The sequence below is a fragment of the Rhynchophorus ferrugineus genome, unplaced genomic scaffold (genome assembly GCF_030347505.1).
Source record: "Rhynchophorus ferrugineus isolate W39M unplaced genomic scaffold, kcgeb_rfMv2 rfM9, whole genome shotgun sequence".
In the NCBI taxonomy this organism is placed as follows: domain Eukaryota; kingdom Metazoa; phylum Arthropoda; class Insecta; order Coleoptera; family Curculionidae; genus Rhynchophorus; species Rhynchophorus ferrugineus.
This window is the reverse complement of record NW_027472588.1, coordinates 15,511,072-15,524,223: the sequence shown is the minus strand read 5'-3', so window position 1 is coordinate 15,524,223 and position 13,152 is coordinate 15,511,072. Positions and strand designations below refer to the sequence as shown.

General features: G+C 30.9%; 2 protein-coding genes across 3 annotated transcripts in view; one reads left to right on the top strand and one right to left on the bottom strand.

Moving 5' to 3' along the window:
- The first annotated feature begins 2,936 nt into the window (after window positions 1–2,936).
- LOC143202090 (ammonium transporter 2-like) lies at window positions 2,937–4,382 on the top strand. The gene is made up of 2 exons (XM_076413365.1): window positions 2,937–3,133; window positions 3,214–4,382. The coding sequence occupies exons 1-2, from the start codon at window positions 3,007–3,009 to the stop codon at window positions 4,269–4,271; spliced, it is 1,185 nt and encodes a 394-aa protein (XP_076269480.1). The 5' UTR covers window positions 2,937–3,006; the 3' UTR covers window positions 4,272–4,382.
- Window positions 4,383–7,618: 3,236 nt separating this feature from the next.
- MCU (Mitochondrial calcium uniporter) overlaps window positions 7,619–13,152 on the bottom strand; it is a 204,944-nt gene continuing 199,410 nt past the window's right edge. For both annotated transcript variants that reach the window (XM_076413368.1, XM_076413366.1), the window contains exons 5-6: window positions 9,521–9,724; window positions 7,619–9,417 (exon numbers count right to left, since the gene is read on the bottom strand). In XM_076413368.1, coding sequence (XP_076269483.1) covers window positions 9,181–9,417; window positions 9,521–9,724 — 441 coding nt within the window. In that variant the 3' untranslated portion in view covers window positions 7,619–9,180. The remainder of the gene's footprint in view (window positions 9,418–9,520; window positions 9,725–13,152) is intronic.

The following is a 13,152-nucleotide window of genomic DNA, read 5'->3' as shown; positions in this document are numbered from 1 at the left end:
ATATCGATATTTAAAAATGTCTGCCTTCGATTTATTACGCCGCGGGCCAAATAAGACCTTGGTCTGAAAATATATATATATTCTGAAACTAATATCGATAATAAAATATATATAGATATTCTTACTCATATTTTAAATTTTCTAAATATCTCTATATATCTATATTTTGTGAATCGATTCGAATCGCCTGGATCAGTATGCCCTGTTAAAATTATTTTGTATAGAATCTCTCTCTTATATCTAATATAAAGATAAAATAAAAATATATAAAGAACGAAGAAAAATTTAAAAAATAGATTAATTTATTATTTTAGCAAATTAAACTTTTAAAAATATAATTTTATAAAGTAATGTAATTACAACAGAATGTATAAAACCCAATATAAACTAACCCAATGTGTATTGTGCGTTGTATAAACTTGAATATAACCGAATTAATCAAATATTTCAAACGATTTTTAGATGCTATCGATTATAATCAACACTAATTTAATATACTGTCGATAAGATATATAAATCGATAAACGATAGAATAAAATTGTTAATTAAAAAAAGCGGATTTATAATTCCTTATAATTAAGTATGTTAAATTAGGCATCATAATTGCATTGGCTAAAAATATTGATCTATACTAAATATCACTAATGTTATGTAATAATATTGTTTTCATATTGAAATAATCAAAAATATTAACTAGAATTAAATGAGGAGAATACCGTATGATTTTAAAACTAATTTACAATCTCCAATTGGTAATAAATTTGACGTCGTAATGACGAGGTTCATTGCTATTTCGGACGAACTATACGAATAGGTTTTGATTTGGGAACAAAACATATTTTAATTTTACTTCGAAAATGTTATGTCTATCTAAAATATACACCAACTCATCATGACCAAACCTAAAAAATATTTCGTTACCATATCGTTAACCATAATCGATTTGTATATCGAAATATCGTTCGATATAATCGAGTAATAATTCACGTAATCTCTTATTATGTTAAATCGTACTTACCCATGAGCTAAAAAAATGGTTACTTATCACATAAAGTCTTAATCAATACAGCAGAATCAATGAATCAGTAGATTCACACTGGTATGTAACAAAATCCATAAAATTATTATGATTGAATAAACGAACTAAATAATAATCGATATATTTCGATTATTCGTTTAATATCCAACATACTAATGTTTTGCGTTTGAAATTAAAAACGGAAAACTTTGGTTATACAAAAACATTTTATAAATACCAATGAATATTTTTAAGTAAGACACTATGTGCTTATATTAAATGCAGAGTTAGTGTTATATATAAATATAAAACTAATATATAAAAATAAAAGAATTATATAAAATATTGCAGTGATTTACTGAATAGTAGTACTCAAAAGTTACAGTGATCAGTACAGAGTGAAATGTTGGACTAATAGTAGCAAACCTTTGTAATAGCGTATTTATAGAATAAAGTAACATAAATTATGAAATTACCACCAAGCTTAAAAATAACCATGAAGACAAATAGTATGCAAGAACTCGTACATTACCAATTAAATGATACCAAACATAATTGGTTTTCCTCAAAGAAGAATATTTTAAATGGGTTCAGTTTATATGAACAGAAGTTGACATTAGGACTAGTAAAGAAATGTGAGGCCTTACTCCAACACTGTAATGTAATATTAAGCAAAAAAATAACGCAGCTGAATACTATTAGAAATAATATTTCTATAAGCCAAAAACCATCACCCAAACCAAAACAAAAAGTGAAATGCAACTATGATAGTGATTTATTAATTATGAAAAAGGTTGTTATTTTAAACGGAAACAATACAGCTTTAAAAAGGAAAAGGCGAAAGAAACGGACCATTAGAAGACCATTAATTTTGCAAGAATATGTGGTTCCTTGTATTAAGAATCTGCGAAAAAAAACCATGTGTAAATCATCCAAAACAAGTAATAAAATGCACGCAAAAAATTACAATGTGAAAGACTTTTATATAGATATGACTAAGAATAATAAATTGTTATTAACTAACTTCCCTTTAGTTGACATTATAAAGGATATAAGTAGTTTTGAAAGATCAATCGAAAAAGACAAACCACTTCTCATACTCCATAAAAATATTCAAATTGATACATTAAGTAATACCAAAGAGTTTAATTTAGTTTTGCCAATTAATGGACATTTTCAAAAATCATATTTTGATAGTGCAGTTATTAAATCCTTAGCATTGAAACAAAATGTATTATTCGTTGAAAATACAGTTTTATTTTCTTACATGCAAAACCTTTAAGTCAGACTTTGTTTTTATATATCTTGAATCTCTTTTTTAGTTAGAAAAGCGAATAAGCTAGTAATCTTGAAAATATGTACATATTTTAGTTTTTATGTTTAAAGATTTTCCTTGATATTGAAACTACTTATCTGTTGTAATATATGTACAATAAAATAAAAATACCTATGTCTAATTTCATATTGTTTTATTTATTCATTTTGTATTAGGTCAATGATTTAAATATGTGTATTTATTAATGTATAATTAATGTATGTATATTTAAATAAGTGTGTGAAAATTCCTTGAGTTAATGTAAAATCATCACTACAAATCTGAATATTACATCTTTTAGGTAAATAATATTTGCCACATATTAATTGTTAATGATTTATTAGTTGTAATGACATAGATTATAAGTCAGCTTATGAAGTAAATAATGCAATATTTTGAACATTTGGAAAATTATGATAAAAAATCATTAGACTTGCTTATAGTTAATTCAACTACTGATCAAATTACTGAGAAGACATTTTGGTATGGCATATCAATTACATCGGCAAGTCGTATTATTTGTGGTAAATGTAAAGGTAAAATTTTGTATTTGATTATAATACATGTAGTTGTAGTTATGTTATTAAGAATTGGATTCATATTGGTACAAGTAGGGAGTATACCAGTTGAAAATGTTTATATTATCATATTTCGTAATATTGTGGAAATAGCAATGACTATTTTGACGTATGGCTTCGCCGGTTTTTATTTATCTTACGGCAAAGCAACTCTTTATGGTTTTATCAACTATGGTGAATTTATTGGTTCAGAAATTGCCGACCTGAATTCCGCTACCATAGGTAAATAAATTTAACATTAGTTTGTGAAGCTTGAAATATAAATTATGATACTAATATTATTTATCGTTTATACCTTATAGGATTTTCGGCATGTCTCATTAGCACTGCTATCAGCTGCAGTTTATTGATTGCCAGATTAAGACAGTTACCTATACTGACCATAACAGTTTTATCCAGTGGCTTATTTATACCACTATTAATTTGCTGGTGCTGGAGTAAACATGGGTGGATGACGCAATTCACTCTTTTAGGCAAAAGAGTTTCTGTGAAAGATTACGGGGGCAATATTGTCGTATATCTACCATCGGCTACTATAGGGTTAATAGGTACTATCTTCCTTGGTCGTCGTATTGTGAAAATTAAAGATATAGATCGGTTTTCTTTGGGGAAAGAATACGTTAGTGGAACAGTAACTGGATATTTTTTCATTATCATCGGGCATATGGGATTCCTTTTACCATCTGAATATTATGAGTCGCATCGAGAAATAAAAGATCACGTTAGCAAAATATCAGTGAATAGTTTATTATCTGTAGCAGCAGGAATTCTGATAACTACATTGCTACAAACACTCAAATCCAAAGATATGTATAAATATTGGAGAGTTATTAAATGTTTGCAGGGAGGTTTAGCCGGCTTTATCACGGTGTCTGCCGGTATAGATATTTATAATCCCGTCAGTAGCTTTGGAATAGCTGCATTTGGTTCCTCAATTTTCTTTCTCTCCACTCACCTCGTTCATTATTCACCCCTCGAAGACTGTTGCAATATAATCAGCATTTATTTAGTTTGTAGTTTCTTCGGTTGTCTTATTCCACCATTATTCGGAAACGGGGAAAATCTGGGATTCAGTGTTCCAAACAAGATACGTTTTACTCATTTACTGTGGCAGTGTGTTTGTCTATTGACAATCATTTCGTTCACAGTACTTCCCTATTTTTTAATATTCTTTATGTTTGTCGTATTTGGTTGTTTGAAAAACGACTTTGAGGAAGTTAATCACGAGAGAGCCAAGATACTTTATGGCAAGTTACCATGGAAGCGATATTTTGATCGGATATTTATGGCAAACAAAAGTTCTGACATTTCTCCTAATGTTAATAGAGATGAAATAGGACATACTTATAATGCACCATAAAATATCACATCATATAGGCCACTGAATACTATTGTCAACGTAGAACGTATTTTTTTGGTGCAGGACTGAATTATAAAAGACTTGAAAAATATGGTTGAGCTGGCAAGTCCCCTTTTAACAGCATATCATTACCTTCAAGTATTTTTTAGTTTTGACATTCCATATATATTTTAATTCAGGTCAATTGTAAACATTCATGTTATGTTTAATAAATTGTGTTTATGAAAATACATAATATATAAAATGCAATTTGAATATTAGTTATTTCATTATGGCATATATAAACGAACAATAAATAACGTATAAATTTATTTTATATATTTTTTGGATTTGATTCCGATGTTAGGTATAAGTATTATACACACACACACACACACACACATATATATATATATATATATATATATATATATATATATATATAAATTTTCTGATAATTTTTTCATTCAATAAATGAACATTTTTTTTGTTCTGGTCTAAAACCAGACGGTGAAATGACGCATACTTGGTCAAGGAAACTTGCCCTGGAGTAACAAGTTGGACCAAGTTATGTGCCTCTAAGTTTACCAATTACTAAATCGAAACCGCCTCATAGTTGATCCCTGTGGGTCGCTACTGCTACTGCATTAAATTCGGGGATATGGTACACGCTAACCAGGCAGCCGCTATTGGGCACGAGAACCCGGCGAAAAAACAGATAGTGCAATTAACTATAGATTCGCTAACTTGAATTAACACATGACTGGATGCTGTGTTAAGAACTTGAGCTGATGTTTGTGAGAGGATTGAGATATTAAGTGCTTGATTTCTACAGTGTCAGTTTCCCTGTAAATATGACTATTTCTTACAAATCATGGAGCGTTTAAGATTCTTCTGAGGAGTTTATTTTAGAAAACTTGAAGCCATTTCACTTGGTTGGGTGAAGTAGACATTAGATCCGTAGAATAATACGGACCGAGTTAACATAAAAAGCATTTGATGGAGATGGGAAGTCTGCTAGAAGGGCAGATCATAGAAGATAGCAGATTTGTTATCCCCGAACCTTTTTAGATTGCTTTCTAGAATTGGGAATGCCAACCCAACCGTCGGTCGACCTAGGTACGTGACGTTATCCAACCATGGAATTTTTGTGGTGTCGATCTTAAGTTGCGAGACGCGCAGTGCGTAACGCTTCTTAAGGAAAATGATGGCCTAGGTGTTCAAGGGGGATGATTTTCAACCTCCAGATTTCGAACCACTTGACCGCATGAACGAGCTGTTTCTGTAAACGTTCTTGAATGGTAACCTCGAGCCTGGAGGCCGTGAAAAAAGCAGTGTCGTCGCCGTAAATCGCAACATCAATGTGCTCTTTTCTCGGCAGATCTGAAATAAAAAGGTTAAATAAAGCTGGTGCTAGCAGGGAACCTTGAGGAACGCCAGCGTTGATTTGTTTTCGCCTGGAAAGTGTTTTCCTGATCTTGGCCTGGAAATATCTGTCCGATAGATAGGACTTGATGAGAGCGGTTAGGTCTTCTGGGAGGCCTAACGGCACGCATTTTGCCAAGAGCATGATGGAGATGTGCGGCCAGATTAATAGTGAGCGTGATAGCCGAATTGTTCTTCAGGAATGATGTTGTTTTCGTTTGTGGAAGAATTGAGAGCGCAGAGGCAAGTTTCAAAATGGCACTGTGATGGCTCATGGGCCTGTAGTCAGATGGAGATGATTTTGCTCCTTTCTTGGGAATAATCGCTATGTTGCGAAATGTTGCAGCCTCATGATGGAGCTAATGATGTTTGCCATTTCCGCGAGCTGCTTATGTGGGAGCGATTTTAATTGGGTAATCGATATTCCGTCGAAACCCGGAGATTTTTTGGTTTGAAGTTTGAAAAGAACATGTAAGCGTCGTATCATAAGGTTGAAAATCTATCAACAACATAACCTTTAAGTAGGGACGTTGGCCGCGGAGAAAATAACGACATTTGGATAAACCATTGAAAATAAAACAATTCAGTTTCAATTTATAAGAAAATAACAATTCAAGTTTATGTATTATTAAATTATGTATATCTCACTTTTGTTTGAAAGTAAATTCCATATCAGAATGTAGGTGACTAGTTTAGTATAATAGATTTACTCTTCTGTAGATGTAATGTGGTTATTCAAACCTTAATGTACAAATTTTTTTTTGTTAAAGTTTATCATTTAACATAAGTTCGCTCAATTTATTGTATTCTATTAATAAAAATATAAATATAAACAAATTAAATATAAGTTGAGGGATAAACGGACACCATTATATAATAGACATCAAGGAATATAACCAGATAAATTCATAAAGGGAAATGTACCAAATTAGGTAATAATAGTTTATAATAAATAGTAATATATATCCATATCTTCCAACCAGAAAGACTCTCACCAAAATATAGGTAACAACTTGGTCGTGGAAATACCATATGGTAAAAACTTTTCTAGATATGTTGGAAGAACTTAAACACATATCATTGCCAAGTTCCTTTATTCTTTGCACTTTGAATTATCATATAATACTCTTGGAGTTTTTCGCGTTAGAAGGCTTTTCAGTTGCATATCTCTACTAATACTTGTTCGTGTAAGCCATATCGACTAAAATTATTTAGGTTCACATTTCTATGGAAATAAATGTCGACCAAGAAGCAGTTTTCAAATAATATCTGAGTAGTAAAAGAAGCCCTGATGGGTTCTGCATATACAACCAGCAAAACACTTAATGGATCAAGTTTTTACTTGATGTAAATGATTACGAGCGACGAAAAGTTATATTGTTATAAGGCAACAATGTGAGAAAAATTATCATGGCCGAAGTTTACACAAACTTCATGAACGATTGTAAAGTTCGCATTTACACCAACGAAGGTGATATCAAGTATTTGGTGGGATTGTTCATTATTAGTTATTTCAACCTGGTCAGATCATTAATTCACTATCTACCGTCAACAACTAATGTTATTTGTATATTTAGTCGCTCGCCAACAATTGGGGCGAGATAGGCTGGGAAGTTTTGATGCATCATATGACACAGATTTTACCCCACCCGACATCCACTTGTTCCAGTCCCTGCAAAACTTTCTTAATGGTGTAAAGTCAGTTTTCAGAGCGCCACTTTATTCATATTTTCGTTCAGAAGTCTTGGTAATTTTACAGAGACGGTATTATTGTTATATCATAATAAAAATGGCAAATTGTTATACAACATTGATGTTTTTCTCCAGCCCATTAATTATATCGATAATATGATATTGGTTGATTAATATATGATCCACAATTTGTTAAAGGGGTTATACTAATATAAATCTATAGGTAAGTTCAAAATAATACGAATTTTACATATTGGCAACAAATATAATTTATTTATAATATATACAGTTCAACAATATATTATAATGAAATGTAAATAAAAATACATATCCCAAATAAACACCGCAAAAAATACGTTTCGTTTACTAATCATTTTATAATTATATCCTAACAGACCAACACACGAAAGAACACCTATAAAGCAGTCGTTTGTTTCTTTTCAAATCGAGAAAATGCTACGTCTCACTAAACTTGTATATGATTGGCATATATAATAATTATAGCTTAAAATGTCTATATATCGTCAACAAATAAAAATCGTTACAGTTATATAGATAATCCTATGCAAATATGATTGTTCCTCATGTTAATACATGTATAAAAACAGTTTCGAATCACAGCAAATAGTGCTTATTATACAGTGCATTTGAAACAGAGCCAGATGCTTGAAGAAAGCGGCGTAAGTTAAAAACACTATTTACATTGGGAATATAAAGTTTAGCTTCACCTTCAACATACTTCAATAATTATGTTTATTTCAATAATAATCTCAATTATTATGAATACAATGGAATAATAAATCTATATCTTCACTGAAATTTGAAGGTGAAACTGAAGCCCTTTCAATAAAAGGAGGAAAGAAGAAAGCCTATATAAAAAGAAGATCTCTAAGAAGGACGGAGTTCTTAAAGAGTTGTTTGAAGAATTATTAATTTTATTTTTGTTAATTTCTAATGTGACAAAATGCGTATAAAAGTGACGAAGAAACTTTCCTGATTCACTAAATTCGATTAATTTCTATCAAGCAACAGTTGGTGTATCATTGTTTTATTCGTTTATAGGGATATGATAACGATCATTAACTAACAAATTGTTCTTATTTATTGGTCTAGTGTATTCATTATTTTAACATAAAACAATGATATATGAAGCTTAAAATGTGAATATGTACAATTTTACTTCAACTGCATTATTCTCTAAACTAGGTGTTTTGTAGGATTTCATGTTGCATATGTTCATAGTTAATAAAATTTTTATTGAAACTTTGTTTTATGAGGTATTTGTATTTGATAAGAGAAATCTATAATATGAAATCCTATTGTTACTGTGCATCATATCATTTGTTACTTTTGTATGTAGCCGTTCTAGAACATCAAAATAATGTTGCATTTGGCACTTTCCTTAATATTTTAAATACGAGTGTTTGTTTACCTGAACATAATTACCATTTAACAAATTAATGCATAAAACGATGAAAATAAATACAGAAATTGATGCTAAATATATATCTAAGTTATTAAATAATTAAAACTAGTTTGAGCTCTCAACAATCCTTATTAAAACATCGCCAGGAATACATAAATCATTTGATCTTCTGAATATCGTTTTTCTTCAAATTCAAATTAAAACCTGGCGTAAAATGTTACATTAAATTTCCTATAAAGTCTTATATTGTAAATATGAAGAATAAATAAATAATTTATGGACGATTAGTTTCAAAATACCGCATTTTTAACGGTTTCTCCTAGGAATTGAATTTTCGAAAGCAAACGCAAGCTAATAGGAAGGTGGTTGATTAATAGTAAAAATTTGTTATGAGTTTTTGTCCGCTTTCTTTTCTGCAGTAGAACTATCTACATTTGTTGACTTGTTGGTTTTAGAAGGCAAGTTCAACTTTAGAGGATTTCGTAGCTTCTTCAATTTGTATTCGACTTTGTACATCTCATCCTTGAGGTAGTTATATTTGTCCAGATCTAAACCTGTTTTTTTCGCTTTCTTGTGTACGGTCAGTAAATGTTGACGATCTTTCACATCGCCCAATATATATTCCTGCAAATAAAGTTAAACATTATTATAAACGATTTTAATGTTAAAAGATGTTTAAAATTATGCGAAATAATAATTCTTCTCTACATTAGGTCTAGTTACTTACTTCTTTGGTAAGTACAAAGTAGGCATAACATGCCATAGCCGTACCGTATGTGACAAAATACGTAACTGGCTCCATAATATCCCATGAGTATTCCCACCATGTCAATCTGGCCAAGATTCCAAATTGCACGGACATCATACCCAAACCAGCCCAAGCCAACCAATTGCTTCTTTTTTGAGCGATTTGTTCCAGTTCAATTTTTTGCTGAAAAACATTATTATTACAAATACATACAAGTATGTAATTAATTACTTTTTGTAAATTAATAATGTACGGTTAAAACAATGGTTTTGTGCTTATTTTGAATTGGCACATATATGATATTTTTTAAATTATATTTTATATTATTTATTATATTATATCTTATATTATTTACTATATTGTAGAGATAAAAATATATATATTATGTATTAGTTATATATGTAGTAGATTATTTATAATTTTTGCTATTGATCTACCCATCTGAGCCAATTCTTACAGCACATTGAAGACATGAATTAGCCAGGCTTCACTTTTTTGATTAGAACAAGTAATGATCTGAAGGGAGGTCATAATTTCCTTCTTGAATTTTAAAAATCTTTGGGTTGATGTACACCACAATAACTTTCTGTATATTATATGATATTGCTGAATTTTTTTACAGCAGTTATCTCTTGCTAATATCACTAATTGCACTCATTGATAATATCATCAAAGGTGTATTGGAGTTCCGATGATGATAGTGGTTTTCCTGGACTAATCGACGGTTTGGTGAGCCCATTTATAATTCGTAATACCGATTTTATTTTTTTTTCAACGTCTTTTCTAAACTGTAAAGGACTAAGTTCACTATGTATTTGAGCTCGATTCATGTTCAATGATGTTTGCAATTGTCTTTGAACTTTTTTGTTTTCCAGAATATTCATTTTTACTGATACCATCATAAGCTTTAACAGGTGATTGATGAATTAAATTACCATAAACTGACCATCAACACGATCTCCTCCAAATCAAATTGGGCGGTTTGAGCGGTTGTGTAAAGTTTAATAATTGCTGAGAACATGTTCAAACTTTCGAATTCGACAGCACCGTTAACACTGACACTTCCAGAAGCCCAACACTTTCCGCTTTTCTTAAGAGAAAGCTGTAAGTAGCACTCTAGGTTTAAAGATGATTTGAGATAAGATCAGATTTAAATATATAGTTCGAAAGGGAATGAAGAAACAGATAAATATTATGACGGATGAAGAAATATACGCGGACAAGTACAAGTGAAGGAAAACATTGTTAAAATATTGGATTCACTAACTATGATTATTAAAATATAGGGTTTTCCAATTGGGATGGGTCGACGTTGGGATGCTGTGGAGGTCATTCTGCATCGCTGATGCAAAATATCGATCTAAATGTGAAAATAAATGTATTTTTATAAAGCTTTTAGTTCCTCTTCACTAAACACAATATTTGTGTGATTGTTGATTAGCCACCATCCCAACTATAGCTAATCTAAGTGTGATTACAATGGAAGTGTACATAAAAATTATCTATTTCTGAATTTGTTCCTCAACTGTGCACTGATTGTCGCATCTTGGCAGACGGATTACTTCATTTCTCATAAGATCTCGGAGAGAAACATGAATAATTTGTCTTAACCATCGTTAATAAAAGATCTCAAGCTTACAGATGTCAGACTGTAACAGTGTCGAAGTATTGAAGTCATACAGAAGGATTAACAGGTCTTCATTGTAATGTTTCTACTCTTCCACACCCACCATCTTTCAGGCGGTAGATACCACTTTCTTCTCCTGCATTATTGATCCCAGGTACATGAACTCCTATAACTGGATCCCGTTGAGATTTACTGTAGCAGGAAATCTGTCAGTTGTCGATACTTTCCTTCGAGAATTAGCAAGCCAAATAGACCTGTAGTGTGAAATATATCATGACAAATACTAGAAGTCTCAACATCCGAATCATCAGCGAACATCAGGTCGGTCAACGCGTTTGTAGCATCATACTCAACGCCATGACTATTTTTAAATATCTGTCACATAATTGCATTCAGTACTAGTCTATTCAAAATAACAGTGAACTCACGTCAAAATTCGTTTTAAAATTAGACAATACATTCCTCCTTATTTTGTTCTACTTAAAAAAAGATGCAATGCTAACTGATATGGTTCAACATGTAACCGAATCAGCCTGCAAAAGTTGTTAAACATCTGCAACATTATTTAAAACATTAGTTATAATAAGTACAGGTTATAAATCGAAAAACGTTTTAATAAATTTTAAATCGCTGCTAATTATTATTCTGGTTGAAAATGGTGAAGCTATTAGACAATCAGAGTCAGAAACATATTGCGTCTCTTAATCAGTTACTTCGAACAGGAACGAGATATTGGAGACCCCTCTTACCATTGAAATACGTTAGAAAGGTATGCATTGATACTGTTAGAAATTAAATTGGTGCGTTTTTTATTGAAAATATGTTTTAACGTGTTGCAGTGGCATTGAATATTAGTATGGGCAGAGTCTCTAAGATATTTCAAAAAATGAAAAACATAATCTTGGATTCACCGAAGAGAAACCATCCTCATAAGAAGCTCTATAGCTCTAACAGAGATCAAATATATGAAAAACATATATAAACATAAATTAATACATTTATTTTAGAGGAAGAATTCTCTTTTAGGAATGTAGAACATCCATTCAAATACTGCTGGATAATATAGGATTCTAATGGAAGTTCCAGACATTGCTTTTAAAAGAATATACTTTTTAAAACAACATAATAAAACCAAGGAAGGCTTATTATTTCTATTGGATCATTGGACATGGCAACATTATAATAAAAATAGTGTAAAGACAACAAAACTTGATGGAAAAGGGTAAATGTTGGAATAACAATTGATTAGGTTTTGTTAGTCAAAATATTTATTAGTAATTCATTGTTGATATATTGTTCTTCACGCTAGAAACATAAATGGTTTTATTCCTGGCGCAGAATTAGTGTTTTACTTTAAGTCACGGTGGCAGCCATGGAGAGGTGAACTATTACATGTTTTTGCTGTGGATTGAAAATGAACTCTTAAAGAACATGGAGGAACCATCAGTTATTGTTATGGATAATGTAAAATACCATCGTACACTCATGGAGAATATTCATCTTCATATTCAGAATAATTCGGGTAAAGAATAATTACAATAGACATGCAAGTCGAGAAGGATATATATGTAAGAATTGTCCTGATATGTGGAAAGAAGCATTGTCTACAATAACACCTTCGGTTTGGATGAATTGGATGAGACACACTGAAGAAAAAATAGATAAATGATGGAATCGCGAACAAGTTAATATATAATATGTTATATATTGGAAATTAACGGCTTAGTTACGCACTTGAATAGCGATTCCAAAGTGACAGTGAATTAAGACTGACAAGATTAGACAAGATACCAAGACAGGATGGTGAGAGTGGAAACAACTAAAGGTGAGTATATATTTAATATAGAATAACTGCAAAAAATCGTATTGTAGCGTATGAAAGCTTCATGTACATATATATGTGCATAATTAATCAGAATATATATGAGCAATTTGGTTAAAAGAGAATGGAATAATTAAATCTAGTTTAATCAAAAAAGGTATA

Coding starts and splice junctions, on each gene's coding strand:
- LOC143202090 (XM_076413365.1), top strand. CDS start 3,007: ATGACTATTTTGACGTATGGCTTCGCCGGTTTTTATTTATCTTACGGC. Junction 3,134..3,213: donor CCTGAATTCCGCTACCATAG/GTAAATAAATTT, acceptor TATACCTTATAG/GATTTTCGGCATGTCTCATT.